This window comes from Cimex lectularius, unplaced genomic scaffold (genome assembly GCF_000648675.2).
Source record: "Cimex lectularius strain Harlan isolate CLEC.00 unplaced genomic scaffold, Clec_2.1 scaffold27, whole genome shotgun sequence".
NCBI classification, from domain to species: domain Eukaryota; kingdom Metazoa; phylum Arthropoda; class Insecta; order Hemiptera; family Cimicidae; genus Cimex; species Cimex lectularius.
The window spans coordinates 964,342-989,219 of NW_019392670.1; the positions used below are offsets into that span (position 1 = coordinate 964,342).

General features: G+C 37.0%; 1 protein-coding gene across 11 annotated transcripts in view; it reads right to left on the bottom strand.

The window, feature by feature from the left end:
• The window catches only part of LOC106667237 (nuclear protein MDM1), a 136,203-nt gene that overhangs the window by 100,575 nt on the left and 10,750 nt on the right, over window positions 1–24,878 (bottom strand). For 9 of the 11 annotated variants that reach the window (XR_001340522.2, XR_001340523.2, XM_014395069.2 and 6 more), the window contains exons 2-3: window positions 22,887–22,977; window positions 19,313–19,429 (exon numbers count right to left, since the gene is read on the bottom strand). Coding sequence is in view for 9 of the 11 variants with exons in the window: in XM_014395069.2 (XP_014250555.1) it covers window positions 19,313–19,429; window positions 22,887–22,977 (208 nt within the window). In the remaining 2 variants the exon portion in view is untranslated. The remainder of the gene's footprint in view (window positions 1–19,312; window positions 19,430–22,886; window positions 22,978–24,878) is intronic. The other 2 variants (XM_014395067.2, XM_014395074.2) reach the window with 1 other exon arrangement.

Genomic DNA, 24,878 nt, shown 5'->3' on the forward strand with positions numbered 1-24,878 from the left:
GGCTTTTCTCAATTATAGCCGACTTTATCATTACAAGGAATCAAATAAAGTGTACAAATGTTTTTCTACGTGCTATTTAAGATTTGCTAATTTAACATGGTTTTGCACCCGAGGAATCATCCGATCCACAAATTTATTTATGTATGTAAGCGTTCATTGCAGTTTTAAACAAGTTTCGGCCCGTGAGATGACCCTTAATGGCGATAAGGACTGAATAATTTACATGCATTGTCCAAGAGTTATGGATATTAAAGAGCCACCCTTAGAATCGCTCATTTGAAAACGAGGAAATTTTCAAACCAACCAGAAAAACTGTATTTCTTCGATTTTTATTTATTCGAATTCACCTTCACGGCTTAACAAACTCAAACAAGATTCGTTCAAATCGTTTTAAAATGTCTACTTAATCTTCGTGAAGGTTAACATATATATTAAATTTGTACGGTTTCTAACATAATCTAAAATTCTTATATTTAATCGTTTCGATATCATCCAATTTTCTACGAGCTAGTGTAAATCTCACATGTTTTTAACACTGTCTCCATCAACCATATTTACAGTTAATCTGTGCAAAATTAAACATAATAAGAAGAAAGTTGTTAATTCTCCATTCAAAATTATTTCAAATTATTTTTATTTTGGGGGGAAGGATAAGTGTGACGTTTGCGAATGCAGCAAGGAATGTATATATAGAAAAGGACCTAGGATGCCTCCTTGCGGTAGTCCAGCTCCAAAAGGAAGAAAGACCTTGTCCAATTTTGTAATACCTATCGGATCTTAGGATAAAGTTAAAGTTTAGAGTTTAGGACGGAGACGTCTAATGAGAATTTTTTCTAGAATTGTATTTAGAAATGAGAGTCAATATGAATTCCTAAGGTGGTTTATTCGGTTTTGCGATGATGATGATTATTATTATTATGGATAGTAGGAAGTGGGGTTTTTTGTTCCCCATGCATTGAAGCCTTCTGGCTTATTGCACACTCTTAGTTCCTTAATTATCGATAACACTATCCTTCTCCTAATGAGTAGAAGGACATCGACTGTCTTTGATACTTCCTTTCCCTGAATTTTCTTTGTATCCCAGATTATGTCTTCACTGAGTAATTCGCAGTCGAAGAAAATATGGGTGGCTGTCTTTCTCCTAATTGCATAATGGGGTCAGCCCTTGTTGTTGTTTTCCCAGATACCAACGACCAGTATATAGTCATATCACTTAAGTACAGGACAAAGCAAGTACTGGGAACGGAAATCCTCCCATATAACCTTCACTCTTCCCAAAAACATCTCTACTACACGTGTAGAAATGTGTGGTGATTAGTAACCGTTAGTCGTTGATTATTCAGAAATCGTCAGATGCGGTCTAGTGTGATGTAGGTTTCAGAAAAACATTTTCTTTATCGTGCCATCGTTTCGATCTTTATTGAGATCATCTTCAGTGCCTGGGATTACAAACACTGTTTAAAATTAACAAATACCTGTAGGATGTGGAAAAATGTGAATTTATGCAATGCAAAAAATATTTTTTATATTCAATCAAAGTATTTCTACTCAGTTAAAGTGTTTCTTATCTGTGTAATTGTGCCATTCTTGCGTGTCGTGTTGAGAGACCCAGTGAGATATTGCTGTTTTATGTTTATATACGTTGGATTTTGAAGGGGTGGGGCAGGAAGTCGGGATCGAAAGATATTTTTATATGAGGAGTCGGCTTCTTTGAGGTGAAGTCAGACCTCATCTTACGATTTCTCAATAATCATCTCTACTACAGTTTAATTCAATAATTTCCCTCTCCCATCTGCGGACAAGATGCGGTATGTAGGCCGTCTTGATAAACGTTTAACGTATCTCTTTTAAATAAAATTATGCTTGGGTAACAACTTAATGATACGGAAGATATGGGTGGAAGTTTCTTCCTCCTCATTGTATAACCCACAAATCATCAGCCATCATTGAATATAGCCATGTTGTATATATTTTTTCTCAGGTGCCAGTGACTGATTGTTTTATTACTCTAAGTTTAGCCTTGTCTAATTGTAGCAGTGATTTTTCCAGCCTTGGTAAGGAATGTTTCAGCATAAGCATACCACGTTTAGCACTCCTAACGTTTATCCACTTTTCCTTTTGCCTTTTTTTGGATTCATTACGAGGTGGAGAATTTTTTTTGTCATCCCAAGTATAGGTTAAGGGCTTACATATGGTCTTGCATATCCTCCTTTGGCCATTGGGCCTGCTTTTTCGCTAGCCGAAACTCTCTTGTGTCTGGCATCATCAGTTGTGTTTACCCAGATTTTGCGATACTTCCAGAGTAAAATCTGTCCTCTCCAGACTCATAATAGGCCGTGTGGGGTTAATATTGGGCTAGCATCCTAGAAATTGGTCTCTAATATTGGTGGGATAATCCAAAAATCAAAAATAACTAAATATCACGTAAAAAAAATACGAATCATATCCATTTCTGTTATCACGCAAGGAAAGATTTTGTAAAATCAAGAAAAAAATTTAAATTATCTTTGCAAGGAATATTGATCGGAATGTATAAGTAAAAATATTCGAGTAAAATCCTCTATTCGATCAATAACGAATTCCCCCAGAGCGTATAATTAAATCGCCACGTATCACACGATATCTTCTTTCCTATCTCTCGGCAATTTCATTATGCTGGTCAACCCAAAGGTTTTTCTCCTATTGATCGAAATACTCCTGCAATGCAGTTTCCACTTCTTACATTTGTTCATAAGTTTTGTCGATTAAATTATTTTTTTATCAAGCCTGAACAGCCGTTGTAGCACGTTACAGCAAATGTAGAACTCATTTTTATTTCTGGAATTGCTATTTGTAATGTACAATAAGTAAAACATGAAGAAAATTCTGATCGCTAAATGCAATAATGAAGTACGCAATAAGTGCCAAAAATGAAGGTAAAATTCTGCAAAAATGCGTAATCCAGGGCTTATTATATGAGGCACAAACTTGGAACAAGTGCAGTTGAAAAGAGGTTATAAAGATAAGGCTTCACGAGAAAATACAAAATGCAAATGTAATGTGATAGGAAACAAATGTAATGGATGTCGCAGAGTTAGTAACGAAGATGAAATAGACCTGGATAGGGCCCAAAACATGGATACCAAAAGATGTATCTGGAAACCTAGAGGAAGAAGATGAAAAAGAGGCAGTAAGATGATCGTTGAGAACCTCATCAAAAATTGCCTAAAAATTTGTTTAGCCAAAGAAATAGAAACATGCTCACCGAAAAGCCCGATGCATATATGAATAAAGGAAAAGAAACAAGTAAAATATTATTTAAAACAAGTAAATATTAATGTTTTCAGTTTATTTATTGATTTATTTACACCTGCGCCAAATGCTGCGATTACGTATATTTTATTAAAGCAGATAAAAAGGGAGATCTGTCTTAAGATGGTTAGGGATGGTTATAGCCCAAGGTAGCGGACTTTACCTGAGATAGGAATACTATAATAGTAGATGGGAGCAGCAATTATTAGAAGGGTGAAAGTGACAAGAAACCATTTTCCTACGTTTTTCCTTTTCCATCTCTCAAGGGATGTGACATCGGTTCCCAAGTTGATGGTTGATATGACAGAATGTTTATAGTAGCAAAAAAACGGTATCATCAGGTGGTAAGGATAGTTTGAGAGAGGGTTGAAATGTCCGAGGCGTTTTTGGTACTCTGGTACTTCCTTGGAGTACCTCTGCATCTCTGTTATATCTACATGCTGGAGCAGGGGATGACGTTAAAATATCTGTCTGTTAGTAGTTAGGATCAGTAAAAAGTAGGACCGTCATAATATGCTTAGGGTTGGTTATAGCCCAAGGTGGCAGACTGTATCGGTAAGATAGGAATACTATACTAGTAGATAGGAACAGTAATTCTTCAAAAGGAGAAAGTGACACGTTCACTTTTTAATGTTATCATCCACCGGTTTGCAGATTGATGGATAAAATGAGAAAATCTTTGTAAGAGCAAAATATGGTACCCTTGCATCTCTGCGATAGCCAACTGATAGAGAAGTGCCACTGATGATTTGAAAGCCGGTTAGGTAGGATTTTCAGATCAACTAGTCTGTAATGGGGAGGACTATCTTAACCGAGCAGCCCCGAGTCCGATTGAAGATTTCACATCTAGGAATACACCAGAGCAGCATTCCTTTGCTCAAGAGCAGTAACGATTATGTCTACAACGCGATGGCTGCTGAACGGTGGAATGTCTGAACCCAAAGTGGTAGTCAGGAATAAGATTACAGTTTTTTCTAGGATTTCGCCGACTATACGAGGGTGTCCTCTTTAGATGGCCCAGCTGAATAATTCGATGGTAAATTCCTCGCCGATGAATTGTTAATTAAGTTCGCCTTACACGATAATCGAAACTATAGGATTTCATCCCCCTTTACCCCCTTTACTAATAATCTACGGGTCTTTTTTTTTAATCTTAAATTTCTCTCTCTCTCTCTCTCTCTCTCTCTCTCTCTCTCTCTCTTTCTCTCTCTTATCAATTCAACACGGCCCAGTATACGACGAGAACCTTTATTGATGATTTTATGGTTTAACATTGGCAGGAAAAACTGGAGAAGCAGGGCCTCCATAGTTTTACTCGGGTCACCGATCCCTGATCATAGAGGAAAAACTGCTTCATTTCACTAAAGTAGCTCGATGTAGGTAGTCTAATTTGGAACATTATCTGATAGAAGTAATTTAAAATTATTAGATCCTCTCTCAACAACACGATCTAATGAAACCACCTCAGACTAAGTGGTTAATTGTGTTTTTATGCTTTAAAAAAGTAGACAGTTTAACTGTAATTATTAATTAACATATAAATAATTATTAATAATAATTAATTAACACTAATAAATATAAACAAAATTAACTGTAAAATTAAAATAAATTTCTTTGTGAAAGGAAATCATGGATTCTAAACCCTCATGACATGAGCGTCTTGAAGGAAGGGTATTTCTTACCCCGTGTAACAACCCTTACTGGATGAAACATTTTATTCTTACATTTTAAATCAATCAATAATTAATTATTTGAAAATTATTAATCGAATATTTTAGTCAATCTATTTTATTACAGTTTATTATCACTCAAAGTGATACATTTATAGTGAATAGAATAGATTTTGCTTCACTCGGAACAATCTTTTAAGACGTCAATAGTTTTCTGTCAGAGATACGTTATTCTATCTGATACCATAAAAATACAAAGTTCAACCAAGACCAATTTGAGACAAACGTCCCTGATTTTTGTTAGTATAAGTAAGAAAAGTGTCAACGTAAAACCAATCTAGTTTCATCGCTCCTGTCGGGTATGCTTCGGTCAGACACTTTTGGGCATTTCAAAGTCTTTAGCAGTCTGTGCGGTGCTCTCCTGTGTAACGCACTTTTTATAAGTTCTGTGACTGAGAAAAGAATGTGAAAGAGAAAGAAACGAATAGCATTTAATGAACACAAGTATTTCGGCTTTTGGCAGTCAAAGGCACCCTGCACATTCACGCTAATAAATACATTCACTCTTTATATACTCAAAAGAAAACACAAATCGAGATCTCAGTACTATATAGAATAAAACAGTCCTGTTGCACCAAAAATCGAAAAAGGGAGCCCAAATAATTTGGGTGCTCAAGCATATAATTCTCGTAGAGGGTGGGAGTCTAATGGAGCCAAGAAATCACACTGCAATTAAGGGGTCGTCGTCAACATCGTCACATCGATCAAATTTTTCTACATGCCGGGCACATACGGAATTTGTAGTCAGTGTGTCAACAACCTTGTATGTCCTATTCTCAGTAGGGTGATCGAGTACGCAATATTTCTTCATCACCGTTCACACAAAACATATAACTATTCTAATTGCTAGTCGATGGGGTGATATTTCAAAATTAGCCCTCACACACTGCACATTCACGTTGCTAATAAGTAATACATTTACTTTCAAAACGAGATATCTATTAATTATTATATACAATAAAACAACCCTGTTTCCTCAAAAATCCGAAAGGGGACCACAACAATCGCTGCGGGCTCATGCGCAATCCTCATCGGGTTGTATTACTACATGCTCTCTATATAGAGCCAAGACTCACAGAATAATCTGTGGGCGGCCCGCAGGATTTCAAAACTTTGAAACCACAGTAATGATTATAGTAAATAGTTGAAACCATAACTGAAGCAAGTAAACACCAATGGTCGCAAACTTTCATGCGTTAGTTGAAATAATATTATTACATTGAGCGAATGTATTTAATGACTATTACCCGATTATGTGAATGTATTTATTTGCGCGAGTGAATAAGTGTGTACGGACACGGTCTGTGGTGAAATATCGGGTACCGACAGACCTGTCGCACTAATTAGGTTAACCAGGACATATGCATGAGTGATGTGAAAACGCCTTGCCGGGCTCCCAACTGTAGGGTTAGGGTACACAATTTTACCGCAGAAGTATCAGTGGAAAAACATGACAACAGACCTGTTTTCACAAAAATCCAAACAAGAAACCATAATAATCATACACGCTTTCTATACGGACCTTGATTTACATGCCTGCATATATGCTAAAAAAAGCTATATCAAAGCATTTTTGTTTTTAATAGACCATTTAATACGTAATCAACCAATAACAAAAGATCCAGGTGAAATGTTTGTTTTCTAGTTTTAATCGTTAACAACGAAATTTTATTTTTTTTTAATTTTTGTCGGGTAATCGAGAGAAAATTGTTTTCACCGGTTTGGCTTGAAAAACACAAGTCATACATAAATTGAATTGATGTTTAACCGCTGTGTGTTGATGTTGAAGGAAAGAAAATAATGCACATTCCACTGGAGGAAGACGTAGACTTAATAAAAGATCAATAATTTACTTATGATAAATTGTTTTCCCAAGGGCTTCCCAACCTTCTTTCTTTAACCCAATTTCAAAGCTTAGAGATTTCTCATGGATATAATGTAAAATCATATTTTATAGAGCGAATGTGTTACAAATTGGACTTCATTGTAAACCATATTTGTCTATAGGCATTTGTAATTTTATTCTGTTGAAAAACGACTCCATCCTTCAAGATTTTCCGAAGGATAAGTATGTGTATGTACATGTATATTAGAGAGAGGGAAGGATTGGCTAGAATTCCTGTCGCCTAGACCGTGAATAACTTTCCATATGAATGCTTGAGACCTCTAAAAGTCCGATAAAGCCCAAAATACGAGTAGACGGGGAGGCACAGTTGGTAAATTCACACGTATTCGCAGGAAAATCCTCGGAACAGCTATTAATACAACTTTATTCCAAATTAACTGAATTGCTAAGTGTATTAACCAAAAAGCAAAAATCCTATTTATATATATCATATTATTAAANCCATTATTAAAAGAAGACACTTCAGTGATTTGTTTCTTTATCAATTCACAATTTTACAAAAAGTTGCTAAGTTGATGCGAGTTGTTTGAGAAAACTTATTTTATTTTAGTACTATTCTCACTCGATTGAGAATAGGACCCACGAGGTTGGCTTACTTTTAGGCCGAAGGACCGCAAAAGGAATTTTACTTTACATGCTTATATTTCATACCATCTCCCAAGTATTAATGCTTTAAAGAAAGGGTTAATTTGAAGGTAACATTTACCATTGGGTATTTAAAAAAGTTCATTTGCATTTAAAAAGGGATACTTTGAAATTTAAAAAGGTTAATTTAAATTAATTGTACTTTTTATCCGGTTGAGATGAAAAAGGCAATTAATACGATTAATACGATCTATTATGACTACTGAATACAAATATTAATTTAAAGTTAATAAGAAATTTAAAACAAAGTTTAATTCGAAGTTAAAAATGGCTAATTTGAAATTTAAAAAGGTTAATTTGTAGTTAAAAATGGTTAGACAGAAAAAATATATAGATCCAACAACCCTTCATTGCCCATCTTGCTCTCACCCGATTAAGAATAGGACACGTCAGGTTGACTTACTTCGGACCCGCGAATGTGTCAGGCATGTAGAGAAAGATTGTCCGACGTACCCCACTTAATTGAAGTGTGTCAATCCTTTGGTCCGTATAGAGGGCGTGTAAGATTATTATTGTTTCATATTTTGAGTTTGGAGAAAAAAATTTTTTTTACACTAATACCACTACGGTAAAATGATGTACAACGAACCTACGCAGGCTGGCAAGGTGTTCTACATCGTTCATTCAAGCCAATAAATACGTTCATACGAACTAAAAATTTCGCATATATCCTGGTTAACCTTATTAGTTCGACAGGTCTGTAGGCACTCGATGTTCTCCCACAGACCATGTTCATACACAATTCACCACTCACGCAAATAAATAAATTCACACAATTTGGTAATAATCATGGTTGATTTTACGGTAGTGACTAGTACCCCAATACAGCAAATATGTATAAAATTAAATCACTTAGACTACTTTCGTCTGTCTGTGATTACTCGATAGTCCATCACACCCAAACAAACTCCATCGTCACGCTAATGAATACATTCGTTCAAAGTAAGACTATTATTCCAGCCAGCTTCTGAAAGGCGGCCATTTTCTTCACGAGTGGAATCAACTTCTTATCATTATCATTACTGTGGTTTAAAAGTTTTTAAAACTTACAGTCAAGGCAGGGAAGCGTCCTTCCTTGGGTGCATAAAGAGCGCGAGTAGGAATTCCTTCCGATATGAGAACATACTTGAGCACGGCAGCGATCATTTGGGCCCCTTGTTTCCATTTTTTATTTTATTATATAGTACTTGACAGATATCTCATTTATAGATATATCTGCGATATATCATAATTGTATTTATTAGCATGAACGTGTAGTGTGAGAGGCTGATGGCGGAATAACATCCCATCGACCAACAATCAGAATAGTTATGTGGAATAGACTATGCGAGGTTGACGCATGGACAACAAATCCCACATAAGTGACCAGGATGTAGAGAAAAGTTCCTCTACTAGCCTCACTTAAAAGAAAGGTGTCATTCTTTGGCTCTATATAGAGAGCGCGTAGGAATTTTTTGTGAATATTAAGCGTGAACGTACTTATGATGGTTGAATGTATAGGGTGATCTGGACTCCCAAACCCGAAGTCATAAGCTCAATTCTGTATATATGATTATGTACATTGATCATGTGCAGAATTAAGCATGTTTAAATTAGAATCAGTTTTATTTTAAAGTTTTTATTTCGTTTCACTTTTAATAGCTTTTCTTTCGGCGATAAAAGTAAGAAACAAGATTTTAAATCGTAATGGACTCGGAATCGTCTTTTGGCCAATTGAAAACAAAATAAACCGTAACCGTGTAACTTTTACGTAACTAACGTAAACTCCCGCTTTCCCTGCCAGTGTGGAAATTGCAAGATAAACTTTTATAAATGTGTCGAAAGACTTCTTCGCACTTTGATAACTTCAATCTAAAGTTCACACATACACCCATGTTCGATATTAAACTTCGGCCATATTAAGTAGAAGAAAAAAAATTTACTGTCTTTTCAGAGTTATTACATTTCTTAATATTTTCCAAATTAATTTTCGAGTCACTGAAAAGCGCAATTTCCTTTTGTGTGCTTTCAACATGCGCGAGAGAACATAGAAATCGCCTGGTTCAATAATGCGTCCTGGTACCAGGGAGGAACGAATGATCCTTCAATCAAAATTCCTCTAATATTTTCCTCTGTATGTTTAATTAATTTATTTTTTATTAGTTATTAATTTTATAATGTAATATTTTTGTTAAAAAGACTTGAAAAATCACAAATAAAAAAAAATCCTTAAATTAACAAAAGATTTTTATATTTCAAGTGGTGCTGGGTTTATTAATAAACCTTCATTAATTGTTAATTAATTTCGTTATGAATTCCTCTTTAAATCATTTGACCTATGGATAGAATAAATCATAACCTTTTTCGTCGGATCAAAACTATTTTAAACAACCCTATGAATATTGATTTAAAGTATGTTTAAAATGTTGAGAAATACCTGCCATTATAATTCGACTTAATGACAATTTCAGATCTTCCAGACTGGCAGAAAATGGCTACATGTCTGACGTAACGGGTGGAGTATTGGCTCCGTATAGAGAGCGAGCACCGAAGGTGGCTTTCAAGAGCGCCAAAAGACTCCTGAGATGCAACGAAATAAAACCAGATCGGAGGAGAAACCATCACAAAATTGTAAATATAACTATATTAATGAGAGGAAATCTCAACATTGTCACTTCGAAGTCTATGATTACACAGATAGCAGAGACATTCGGAAATTTCATGAAGGGAAATATGGCACAATGATGAGTAGTGACGTGCGATATCAATCAATATGGGTAAATTATCGAGTATTTTCTTTCGATACCGAGTTATTTTGGTATCGAATATTGTCATTCGATACAAGTACTGTATCGAATACTTTTTGTATTATCGGAAAATATACTCAAATAGATTTTTCGTCGAGTGTTCATGTAATATTGAATTGTTATTTACCATTCGAAACTTACCTCTCAAACTATGATTGACTAGTTACTGTTAAGTGCGCCTACTAGTGGCATATGTCAACAAAGTTTTGTAACTCATAATTCTTTCCTGCGTCGAACCTTACCTTTTAATTTCAGCAATTTTGTATAAAATGTTTTTGTCTTCAAGTCCTAAAAAGCGTTCGCCTTCCTTCTCATAGAAAGGAATAATGATAACTAATCATGTCTCCTCCCAAAAGTAAGGCATGAGGTTATTTCACTAAGAAAATTGAATCGTTGGCGTCTTGTGAACTCTTGGGAATAAAGTGGGTATACGTCTTATCTTTTCAAACATTTGATAACCAAACACTAGTTGATCAATTTTCTCAAAATTCGATAACGATAAAATTGAAATATCAGTTATGCTGAAAATGTGTTGGCAGCTTTCTCTCTACGTATCCACTGTATCAAAAAATACTTTTAAAAAACTGCTATTTCTTGATTATTTTAACGCATGAGCATATTTTAACCGAAGTCCACAATAATAAGTTGAATGAATAAAGCAAAAACTACTCATATGAAAAAGTACTCGTTAGTATCGAATATTTCTTTCCATACCAGTATCGAATATTTTAGGGTATCGCACGTCACTAATGATGAGTCAAGAAAGATGAAAGAGGGAGTAAATAAAGGAGTAAACGGCCAAATTACACCCTAACCAAACCCCTTGGACTGATCACAAGTATCTTCCGAGCTGAGTTCCATGCAATCCATCTAGGCACAGGAAGTGATAAAAAAGAAAATTTACGATGCACGGATTTACACATTTCGTACAGGCTAATGCACTAAATAAGTATGATTTTACTTCCAAAATGGGATGCTTAAATTGCCAATGGTTCTAAGAAAACACAACGAAGTTACCTTGAGGTGGGTGGTAGGAGTAGAAAGGTTTAGAAAGAAAACTAGCCAAAAAAAGGGAACTCCTCTTACCCATGGGACCAGAACGACAACTCGGTCACCGGAGTGTATGCTTAAGTTAAAACAGGAAAAATGGCTTGAGAAAGAAGAACTCAATCACTGGACAAAAGCACCAGGTATGACGCAAGTGATTTCTAAATCCTTCAAAAAAACCAACTCCTTTGAGGCAGAAAAATGCTGACACTGTGAAAGTAACTGTCTAAGAACATTGTAAGATATTTCAAAAAAGTAAGTGCAAAGTACGTTTTTTATTTATATCTGTTAACACTTGTTAACCCTGAATCATATGCCTACACGTAGAACATAACTTTATAAAGTTCTATCTCTTATTTATTAATGTTTTGTGTCTACGAAATATAATATCTAAAAGCGATACAACAAATATCGTTTTGCTTTTAGAAGAATTCCTACTAAAAATTTATTGTAAAGTAGGTCAAGCGTGCTTGGAAATGTTTCCATTTTTCAGGTTGTAAATGGAAAACGTGGGAAAAAAACCCGCCGTCGTATTATCAACTAATTGGGCTTCTTCTGCACCGGTCGATATAGAAAATGATCTGCAAATTGTGTGCTGAATACTATTTAACTAACAGTCGGAGATATTTCATAGACCGGGTCATGTCAGTTAATCGATCGAGAATGCAGCAAAGCGGGATTTCATGTCAATAGTGAAGAACCCGAAGAACAATAGCTAAAGTATTTTGCCTTAAAATAAACCAATTAGCTAATTGTTTTTCTGTTAACTAATTGAACGTTAAGTAGACAATCTAAAACTATGTTCAATTTGGATAACAATAATTAATGCTAAACACTTTTTTTAAGAAAGCCAATGAACTCACACGAGGTTATCCTTTTTGACTTTTAGGACATGAATTACGGAATAAACAAAGGTTGATGACCCAAAGCACGTTTCTAATTACTTTTAGATATGATATTTTATATAGCTATGGTTAAACTAGTGATGGGGCTGATCAAAAGACTTGACTTACTTCAATGACCGAGCTGAGAACAGCTCTGAAAAAGAGAGAGAGAGAGCTCTTTCATTCCCACCATACCAATACCAACCGAACCGTTTAGCAATCATTGCTTAATTTTGAATTTTGTCTTTGCCACACTCAGTAAATCTTTCACCGCTTTTCGCTCTGCTCAAGCCGCACTCACCGCTCATCGCTCCAGCCACTTTTCGCTCAAACGTTTTCCGCTCAAGCCGCACTCACCCATTTTGCGCCAAACTATCTCTGTTCTAGCCGCTCTCCGCTCCAAGCGCTCTCGCTCCAAGTCTCTGCGTTCCAGCCACACTCACTGTTCTTCCTTTTAAACACTCTTCACTTCTCTTCTTTCCAAATTCTCTACGCATCAGTCTCTCTCGTAGCTCTTCGTTCCCAATTCTCTCTGCTCCGGCCACTTTTCGCTCCGAACGTTCTCCCCTCAAGCCGCACTCACCGCTCTTTGCTCCAAACACTCTACGTTCCGTCCGCTCTCACCGTTCTTCATTCCAAAGCTCTCCATTCCAGCTGCTCTGCTTGCCAAATTCTCTACGTCCCAGTCTCTCTCATAGTTCTTCGTTCCCAATTCTCTCTGCTCCAGCCACTTTCGCTCCGAACGTTCTCCCCTCAGGCCGTACTCACCGCTCTTCGCTCCGAACGTTCTCCGCTCAAGCCGACTCACCGCTCTTCGCTCCAGCCGCTCCCATTGCTCATCGCCCCAAACGCTCTCCGCTCCAGCCGCTTTTTCTCCAAACGTTCGCCGCTCAAACCGCACTCACCACTTTTCGCTCCACACGCTTTCCGTTACAGCCTCATCACTCACCGCTCTCCGCTCCAGCCACTTTTAACTCTGAACGTTCTCCGTTCAAGCCGCACTCACCGCTCTTCGCTCCAAACTCTCTCTGTTCTAATCGCTCTCCGGTCCAAGCGCTCTCGCTCCAAAGTCTCTCCGTTCAATCCGCGCTAATTGTTCTTCGCTTCAAACGCTCTTCACTCCAGCTGCTCTTCTTTACAAATTCTCTACGCACCAGCCACACTCACCGCTCTTCGCTCCACACTCTCTCTGTTCTAGCCACTCTTCGCTCCAAGCGATCCCCGCTCAAGTCGCTCTCACACAAGTTACCCCATGAGGCAGATTTTGCAGTTCATCTACTGTCTTTTTGTGCCCTCTCACACAGCATTTAGCTATTTCATTATTTTTGATATGCGAATCATATATAGTTTCCTTACTAACTCGGTTGTAATAGTTTTGAATCTTTGAATGTACAATTTTGAAGTTGCAAAGTTACTGCATAAGCAAAACGACTCTAATGAAAAGGAAATAGATATTAAAATTAAAATCCATCAGCGATCCACTGTTCATGTATGATCTTCATCACCGTGATTGATGAAACATTTGGGAAAGAATAAGCCTGAACATTTCTTAATTTACTAAATTTCTTATATTGTTTCGATTCTTGTGAAAAGTCGTCACTGATAGGGAGGCCTGCTTAATTGTCACGTTATGCCCGTGAGGTGTTGAAATTACGGATGTCAGTAATATTGATTTCTCAAATTAATCACGTTAGATACGGAGTTTGAAGTTTCACCGATTTTCCACTCAAAGTCAATCCAAGTGGTAAAGTTTGTGAGCACATTTGGTCTTCAGTGTTAGCAGGAACGCTATTTGTGTCAATCACGTTCTAAAAACCCATTAAAGTATTATGTAAATGCTATTCACATATTAAAAGATTCTTTTAAGAACCGTTGTTCGGATGAACAGCTTCTTTTACTTTTTATTGCACAAAGACCAAATAGGAAGTTTTTTAAGTTTCATCCAGCTTACAGAACATGTACCGACTCACTTACCTAATTTGAAAAACATTTTGTAATTCAGGTTACCGCAACGAAGAAAAAAAATAGAGGCAAATTACATACAAATCTCTTTGCCGTCTGTATAAAGCGAATCGTGATGTAACACTAAAAACGAGGAATAAGAAAAGATTAGGGAAGAGCTGCAGAAATGGTGGAATAATTCATTCGCCAGGGATTTGATCTCGGTTTAGCATGGGTGGATTATTATCAGACAGTTCAATAGGAGGAATAAAACGGGAAATCTCAGTCGGTAGATCTTTTCGGAGAATAATTTCAAAGGATAAATTCTTCTCTAATTGGACCGAATATTATAACAGCCAATGAATAAATCTTGCGTCGGAATTTCTAAAACTGCTGAAAGTATCCTCAAAAAAGTACACCAGTGGTAGGCTATTTTTCAGCAGCCGTAACAAAACAAAGATGGTCACATCAAACCCCATGGTGAAAAGAAAAATCAGTGACCTAAAAAGCAAAAATATGGGCAGTCACAACCCTCATAAAACCCTATGGTGAAGGGAAAAATCTATGACGTCACAAGGCAAAAATAAGGGTTATCACAAACTTTGGCAAACGCCATGGTGAAGGAAAAATCAGTGACGTCACAAGGCAAAAAATAAGGGGAATCATAACCCTCATCAAACCCCATGGTAAAAAGAAAAATCAATGAGAAAACAAAGCAAAAAAAAAGGGTTACCACAAACCTCATCAAACCGTAAGGTAAATGTAAAAATCGGTGACGTCAAAAGGCAAAAATAATGGTAGTTACAACACTCATCAAACCACATAGTGAAGAGAAAAATCAGTGACGTCAAAAAGTAAAAAAATAAGCTTATTTCAACCTTCATGATACCCCCAGGCAAAAAAAAAAGTGATGTCACAAAGCAAAAAACAAAAAAAAACGGTTGGTCACAACCCTCTTAAATCCCACGGTGAAAGGAAAAATCAGTGACGTCACTAGGCAAAAAAGAAGGGTGTTTAAATTTTGTAACTTTTGTTTTTAACTTTTGACATCTTGTTGACTTTTATCAAACCGTTTGAAACAAAAAATCACATTTTTAGACAATAAACGTTAATGTTACACTGACGATAACTGAGCTTTGAAAAATTAAGTACAGTATTTAAAGCTCTTTACTAGGGTCCATATTCCTGTAAGCGCCTTATCAGTGTGTTTACAAAGACAAGAAAATCTTACTTATACTTTAGACAAGAACTTTGGAAATTCGTAAAAGTTTATGTTCTAACTGATTTTGAACTTTATTTGCTTAAGTTTATAAAAAAAAACACAAATAAATCTTATCGGATTTTTAATGCTCTTTCCTGGAGTATGATTAGTCTCAAGCTTCTTGCAGCAAAACAAAATATAGAAAGACAGCATTACATCCTCAGCATGGCAAACTCTTCGACAACGTTAAAATAATTTGCTCAAACAATCTGGCTTATCACAGAATGCACTAGACCATGAAAAGAAAAAAGATAAGGCAAAAGAAGAAAACTTGATGCTCTTCTATGGCAGATGGCTCAAAGATGGGAAATGGTACGGTTATAGGCATAATGTGGCTTGAGCACCACACTGCTAAGCATGTGAAACAAGTGCACGGCCTGAATACCCGAAAAAACTGGGAACTTCACACAGCCTGAAGCTACTCATAAAATGGATCCAATATGTTCACCTCTCGGGGATTATATTGTAGCAGAGAATCCGTTTTGTATCCGAGATTTCCTTTAAGTAACAAAAGATATAAAATTTAGTTAATTCAGAACGACAGAGCATTAATTGATATGCCAAGACAAAAAAAACACTTCGTGATAGAAATTAAGGTCGAAATTCTAAAAACCTTATACTCATGCCTTACCAATGTCAGACCCATGATCATATTGCAAGTTGCAAAAAATAGAATAAAGAAAACACAGCAACTACAAAGAGTCTAAAGAATATTATGCTTTAGGACAGCTATAAAAACACCCACAGCAGCAAAGGAACGTAAACTCGCGATTCTTAAAAAGAGGGCTAACTGTAAAAATAAAACAAAATAAGAAAACTCTGAGATCTTCTATGGTTTATGAATGGCTCAAAGATGTGAAATGGTACTCGTATGAGAATAAAGGGGTTTAATTATAAGTACCACAGCTCTCGTTGCCACCACAACCAACCGAACTGGTAGTCACAGAAAAATGTGTATATGATATAACTTACAAACACCTCAAGAGAATACAATAATAACTTCATATAGCCAAAAAAAAAACGCTCGCCAATCCTACGAGATCATACCCGAAAAAGCTAGAATCTACCAATAGCCTGACTCTAAGATGGGTCTCAAGTCACAGAGAAGACATACTAGCCAAAAACAAAACCTTGGTACGACATATAGGCCCAAATACCGTTTGTGGCATAACAAGGGCCACATTAATAAAGAGAGAAACTGGACTCTTGGGTCATTGTAAAACATCAGAAATACCCGGAATGTATGTGGCATATGACAAGCAAAACGACAACTTACAAAAACAACCCACTGGGAAAAAGGGGAACCCACCCCACATAAAGAAATGAAATACCCTTATAGGTCTGTCAAATACAATTGAGACTACGGACTACAGTGACGTTTTACTCCCATTTGAAACGTAGAAATAACCTTCTGAAATATTGACGACTGTTCAGGGAACTGTATATTTAAGGACATTTTCTTCGTTCTCCTTCATCCTGGTACGCCCGTTCTCGCCATGTTCATTGATTGTCAGTGCTGCGTATCTTGCATTTATTTTTTCAGGTTATTCGTTACTATTGATTAAGTAAGCATAGTTTAGCATATTACAATTTAATATCGTGTTGTAGAATTCAGTGACCTTTTTGGTGCTTGCTGCTTAAATGAAACAGTTCCAATCAATGAAAGGGCAACCGGTCGAATTTAAAACGAAATTTCCGATTTGGATAGAGGATATCCCTTTTAAATTAACTCATCTTCTTTAAAAAAAACATTAGTATTATTACGGCTGGACAAGTATGAAAAGGATAAAATAGTACGTTTAACGCACATTATGGAAATATCAGGTGAGACCACCTTTTTTCTTCCTTCTAAATGTGCGACATGACCCCTGCTCGTGACTCGTTTTAATTAAGTCAATTAAATTTTATTGGAATTACAATCGTAGTCATTAAACATCTTGTTAGGAGGGTTTTATTTCTTTTTTCTTTGTCCATTTTGTAATTTTTGACCCAGCTGAAACACCTAGTGACTTTAATTGCAGTTAAATTACAGTGAATTACTTTTCACAAATTAAATTTTGTAATTTAAATTTGCATTTAAACCTAAAGCAATCGATTAAAGGATTTCACAAAAATTTAAACGACTTTCTTTATCATCGTCTTTCGGTGCTTGAAGAATGTGTCGTATCTAATAAATTTTTTATAGCCAATTATGCTAATGATATCACGTTTTGTGGTAATAAAAATCACTGTCTAAACGGTTAATAGTTGGATTTTTAATAAAAATCCTGGATCAATTGCCAACATTTATGAATTAAGTTTTCTACTTAGAAGAGTTTTCACCATTAAATCATCCAAAAAGGTTTCAGAGTTGTTGACTCAATTTCTTACGCTCTGGAGAACAAAGAGTATAGTTGGATAAGGCCGAGGCTTTTGATAGTGATTGGCACTCAGGCATCTTCCATTAAGCTATATTCTACCCACTGATGACTTCAGATTGAGGAGAGCAAAGAGTAGCGAGATATCAGGACAGTACGGCGTCCCACAAGAAAGCAATCTTAGTCATACTCTGTATATCATTTATACTGACTTGCCTGTACATCCCAACACTCATAGTTCGTATCCAGATGATGCAGTCAATTTGTCTTCTAATCGAATTCAACAACTAAGTGAACACGAAAAAGTCGCCATACTATTGTGATCGCTTTAACGTTAGCACAAGCGTCCAGTAAAGTCTTTTGTGCAATGTCCATCATTGTCCTAAACTCTTCGTTAAGTTTAAGGCCTTTTACCTGATCCCAAAGTTTTGTTAAGGACCCGTGTCCTTCAAACCGTAGTTTTTCCGCTTCCAGCAGAAATCTCAGTCTGCATATGACATGGTACTCTGTTTCTTCTTCTTGCGCACGCTTGTTTCGAGTACATATACCTCCGAAGTCTGCAGGATGCAATCAGCAGTCCTATCATTCTAATCCTAACACGTCCTAATAGTCCTGCGATCTTTTATGAACTTTTTGTTAGAATACATATTGAAAATAATACTTATTTTTAAAACATTTTCTGATTGAGCTACGTTTTTTGCAATTTGGTATGACGCAAAAGGGTTCAGGGTCGATAGGTGACCTCGTCGACCTGTACTAGTACTTGACCAAGTGGTTAGGACGTCCGACTTATAATTCCACTCTATTGGTTCTGGGTTTGAATCCCCGCACAGCCCATGGAATGTACACCTTATGTGCCGCGGGGGGCCGCGGTGGTAGCCGAGTGGTTAAAGCGTCAGACTCTCGGCTAGAAGATCCCGCTGTCGTGGGTTCGATCCCCACCGTCGCCTTTGGACTTTTCTGACGGCTAAGGGGACCGGTGGCCGCAATTAAAAGAAATTGACACGGCAGTCATCAATGGAAGGGGCGGGATCAGATATCAGCGACCCTGAATTTGGTCCCAACCCCCTTCAAAAATGTGTTTTTTCGATGGAAGAACACCGGGTAACAACGGGGGCTCAAGTTCACATTTGTGTTGCGAGCCCCCCCCCCCAAAAAAAATATGGAGCCAGGGATAAAGTACAATAAGCTGTACAGCTCAGCTGCAGTGCTCAGGAGGGAACTCGTCCAGTCTCTGGTATCCATTAAAAAAAAAAAAAAATGTGCACCTAGTTGGACGTAAAGACATTTTTATTACTTTTTCCCATAATGTATTAATATATCAATGAAGAATCGAGTAAAAATTTTCTCAGGATCGTCCTATGAAATCAACAAAAATAAAGGTCAACCACCAACAACCATCATCGCTAAATAAATTGGTTAAGGGGAATTGATAAGACCGGTCGAAATTGTGGTAATATTTACCGAATGTCATTTGCTGGAAGAAACCCCAGGAGATGCCGTCCTTAGTACTCGCAAAATACCTAAACAAAGTCGTGTTTGTTGCCATCATCACAGATCGCTCAAACAAACAGCACACACCTACAACAATAATAACAACAAAATATTCTATTCTGCATTGGGCTTTTTTAAAATAACAGGGTAAATAGGTGGATGAAAATGATGAAAAATGAACTAATTGACCGATTGTTAAAGAACTGTTGGGAAATTACAAGTTTCCAATCGATCTTTTTTCACATTTGGTATTCGTGTTAAAATGTTATATAAATGAGGGGAAAAATATTTTGCGGATAGATTTCACGTTTGAAATTGTGGTCATTATGGTGCAACGACTATGGAGAAACCCTTCACACTAGCTTCTTCACTTTCGTGAAGATCTGTCTACAATATTCTGTAGTGTGTCTACAGTCGATAACTGACTACGTATCAATAAAATAATATTCAATAATATTCAAACTGTACGACAGACTTTTATGCATATATAACCTTAAATTTGCACGCACACACATGCAGAAGTGTCCAGAGTTGAGCCTATCACTTCTCGTAGTCCGCAGGTAATTCCAGCTTTTATAATTGACAATGGATTACCGGCAGAACTCGAGAATCACCCACCTCTGCTGTTGGCAGTCCGGGGTCAGACCTCGGACTTGTCAATCCGGCCACGAGGTTGTGGCTACCAACAATTAGGTCGTCACCTTTTTACCTATTATATAACTAACCTAATTGAGGGTCGATGGGGTTCTTCCATAAGCCTCTCACACTTCACATTCACGCTAATAAATACATTCACTCTCGACACACACTAGGCACACAAAACTATCATTACTATATACAATAAACAGTCCTGTTTCCTCTAAAAATCGAAAAAGAGGACCCAGCCTTCATATTCTCATGTGGCATTCCTACACGCTCTCTATATAGAGCCAAGGAATGACACACCTCAATTAAATGGAATAATGCGAGCAACCTTTCTCACCATGCCGGGCACATGGTGGCATTTGATCTTTGTGCGTCAACCTCGCATGGCCTATTCTTAGTAGGGTGGTAGAGGGCTTAATATTAATTCGTCTCCATTTACACTATATAACTAATATAATTGGGTGTCAATGGGGTGATACTTCACCATTGGACCTCCCACCCTACACATTCACGCTAATAAATTCAATGTTAATTTACATAACAAGAAACAGAAAACGAGATATCTATCGAGTGCTATATATAATACAGCCCTGTTTCCTACAAAAATCCAAATAAGATCCCAACTACTCGCTGTCTTGCTCAAGCACAATTCACACGGACATTCCTACACGCTCTCTATATGGAGCCAAGGATTGTCACCCTTAAATTAAATAAGATACAATGAACGACATTTCTCGGTTTTGCCCAAAAGTGTCAACCTGGCAATGCCCTTAATAAAGAATCAGCTTTAAAGCTTTATTTTATGTAGGTGTTAAGTTGAATTTACAGCATACCGATTTCCCAGAATAAAACAAATAGCCGTAGGTCTCTCACTGGTTTATATTATCTGTAGGCTCTCGAAGCACAAACCCCGCAATCCTCCCGAGAGTCAATTAGAGGGTGGTGATATTTCAATTTCAGGGCTTAATTGCCCACATCTGGTCCATTACCCAATCCAAATGGAAGCCTTAATTTTACTTCTGTCAGAATTTGTCAGTTTGGAAAAACAAAACCAATTTAAAAAAAATAATAATTCGACAGTTCTGCCCTAGTTGGAATTATATTTATTGTTACTAGGCGTACTATTATTAACATCAACAAATAAGAATCTCCAAAGAGATTAAACTTCAATGGAAGGACAAGAACATCCTAATAGGAGAATATCCCATATTCATGGCTCCTAGAGGCGACATGGAAAAGAAAATTTGGATTTAAACAAAATTTCCAGACAAGCGAAAGGACCAAAAATGAGTGGGAAAAAGATTTGTGAGAAAAGTTGTTCCATTTAGTTGAAGGGTGTCATTCATTAGCTATATATAGAGAACGTGTAGGAATGCCACCTGATACGAGAATCGGCCTTAAGTAAGGCAGCAAGTATTTTGGTTTTTTCCGATTTTTTAAGGAAATAGGTTTTATTGACAAAGTATCTATATATTTTTTTTGTCCCCTTTTGTGTATACTAAGAGCGAATGTATTTATTAGCGTGAAAGTGTAGTGTGAGAGTGCCGATGACGGAATATCACCCCATAGGTTGGTTAAAATGTGCAGTGTATGGGCAGAGTTGAGCTTACATCATCGGAGGAAGCACTTGTAATATGAAAAACCAGCCTACATCATCATATTCATCTAAGGAAAGTTAGATTAAAACCAGGGAGATGGAAGCAAATGCGATAAAATAAAGTATACTAAAACTCAGCTGTTATCATTTCCATCCACTAAGTACTTAAGTACTTACTTAATTTTTCTGAATATAATTTTGATATAAATATAAAGCATAAATAAAACGAACAAAGAAATATGATGTTTCAAACGACATCTTTGTGTCTTTTGTTGACTGGTTATTTGTCATAGATGGACAATGGTGTTGATTTATTGAAGAAACGATGTGACTTGAATGCGATGCCGTGGGACAACGATTACAATCACGAACAACGGTTTTTTTATTGTTATCTTTTAAACTATGTCAATTCAGATCAATCATTATTTATGCTGGAGTATCGTTGGAAGGCTTTTCACCGAAAGTATAAAAGTTCTGATACAACACTTTATCTGCTCTTGAATTTTGTAGTAATAGTCAAAGTTACATTAGTTACTCGCTATGACCGCCTTAATCCTTTATGGCCTAATATTGTCTTAAAGCAAGACGAAATTTAGCAAGTTTGTTAAAATGTTAACAGAAATCCCATGAGTTTAGTGACAGAGATTTTAAATTGGAGCCAAATAAATCAGTGTTGCCAACACACGGGCAGGAACAGCAAGGACAACACTGCGCCCACCCTTAACTCACTGAATTGCCTGATAACCTTAAGCAAAATTGCCAAAGTTGGCATTGCTCTGAAGTAACTTTTGGCAAGAAATGGTTAAAGTATAAACTAGATATGAAAAATTTTATCTTTAACTATTATAACAATCGATTGAAGAGGCTGTGGTGGGGTGAAGAGATAGAAGGTTTCTAGATGGAAATTTTAGCTAGGCGCCAAAAAAAGTCAGTGTTGCCAATTCAAGTGCCCACAAAAACACTAAACTCATGGATTATCTGAGCTTAAGCAAATTTGGTAAATTTGGTGTTCCCTCGAGGCAACGTTCGGCAAAAAAGGGTAAATGAACGTTGGATCTCAAATCTTAAAAGGCATCCTTTCGCTCATTAAACATTCTCTAAAGGGCCAAAGTTTTGGATCGATCGTTCCATTTGGAGACGATTAACCGAACTCGGATTTCCGATTAAAATACACAAACGGTTCAATCGTGTGAAATTTAAGCGAGAACACGGCCAAACTTATTGCGCCTTTTTATAAATTGAACGTAAAATAAAGCTTGATTTAAAAATAATTGAGTGTACTAAAATAAATGCATTTCTAACCTGTGACTGGCTGCGGTGGTTGCCTGACGACCTCCTGCCTCGGACCCGTGTATTCATGCCATCGGTATGTACTTCGATATTCAGAATGCAGCTGCAAAAGACAAAAATTTAATTAATTAAATATACATCGACCAGTCGAATTTCATTCCTAAGTTATAAATAGATTTTTATAATGACAAGCCAAGAAAATCATCTACTAGGTTGTTATCAACCGCCTATTTCAGCCTAGGTACATATTACTAGGTACGTAAATCATTATTTCCTACATGAAGATTATCAACTTATAGTGCTCACACTAGTTTTATCAAAAACTAGAACTGAAAAAATTGTATTTTTTAGCATAAGCTCTTCTTTCAACCTTCACAACAGTGGTTTTTAATTACTCAAGACGTTTTGCGGCTTTAAGACACTGCGGCCAATATAGGTATATTGTGCAAACTCTATTAATTTCTAAAGCTCAAGCTTAAGGATTTTTATCAGATCCCAAAGATTTGTTAAGACTTACTGGTCTTTTAAGCCTTGGCTTCTCAGGTTGATGCTTGCTATGATATAAGAGCAAAAATGGCGTATCATCAGGTGGTAAGGATTGTTTGAGAAAGAAGAGATATGTCTGAGGTGTTTTGTGTAGAGTATGGGTCCTAAGATATCAGGATACTTCCTTGACGCACCCCTGCATCTGTGCAATAACTGATAGAGCACAGTCACCGATGCTTTCAAAGTTTCTGCCAGTTAATTAGTCCAGTCAGGTAGTAGGCAAACGGAAGGACTCTCTCAAGATGGTCAGGGCTGGTTATAGCCGTGGTAGCGGACTAGCTGGTGGGATATGGATATTAATGTAGTAGATTGGAGTAGTTGTTATTCTTCGAACGGTAAATGTGACATTTCACATTTTTCACGTTTATTGTCATTTTTCATGGCTTTAACCACGGCTCAAGGGAGTTGACATGGTTCTGAGGTTGATGGTTGATAAGACAGGGTCTTTATAAGAGCAAAAAATCAGGTGGTAAGGATAGTTTGAGAACTAGAGAGCCACAACCGGTATTACCTCACTCTATGAGCACAGCGAAAGAGAGTATCAATAACTGCGGCATGAAACAATTCCTTAGGTAGTTGATTTTAACCCCCCGGGCACAGGCAATCGAAAGAGTTTGTTAAGGCGATCAAACCAGCAGAATCGAAATGGCTATTCTCTATCTCAAGGAAGGGAATTAAGAGGCTGATAGGTATTCTGACGGGCCACTGCCCACTGAAAAGACACCTCTTCGTAATGGGTATCCTACCATATCCCTTTCGCCGCTTCTGCGAAATAAAAGAAGAAACGGCAAGGCACTACCTCGCAGAGTGTGATAGGTATGCTGGGTCTAGATTTGAAATCTTTGAAGGAGAGGACATCACTAAATCACTCCGTGAGATAAAAATGGTCCAAAATCTTGGGGTTTGTGAACAAGTCCTAGAGGTTTATGCAGGACACGTGAGCCGACCAAGTCCTGGACCTTTTAGGGATGGGGTTCGAGTCTACCCAGGCATTTAACCCCTCGGGTCTTGGTCGCCCACCCTGCATCTGAATCTGAGGTGTTTTGTGGTCTTAAGATGCTTAAGATCAGATGTCTCAAGATAACCTCTCTGGGATACCCTGCATCTGGGCAATAACTAGAGCAGAGGCACTGTGGCTTGAAACTATTTGTCGATTAAGTAAGTAGTTAGGATCAGCTAGTAGGCCTGATAAGACTCTTACCGGAGCAGAACTGCTTTTGCTGAGGAGAATTCAATTTAGAATTTGCTTTAAAGTTCCACTGCATAAGGAAAAAACGTGTTCCCGAAAATTTTGAAAGATAATAAATTTTAACGTACTAATTTTAACGTTAAAAGGGGAACGAACAATCCATGAACAGTCCATCATGAAAGGAACTGTGAGCACAGATGACAAATGAGTACTGTTATGATATTTCTTACGTTCTAACTTATAATATATGTTGATATGCATGTTGACTT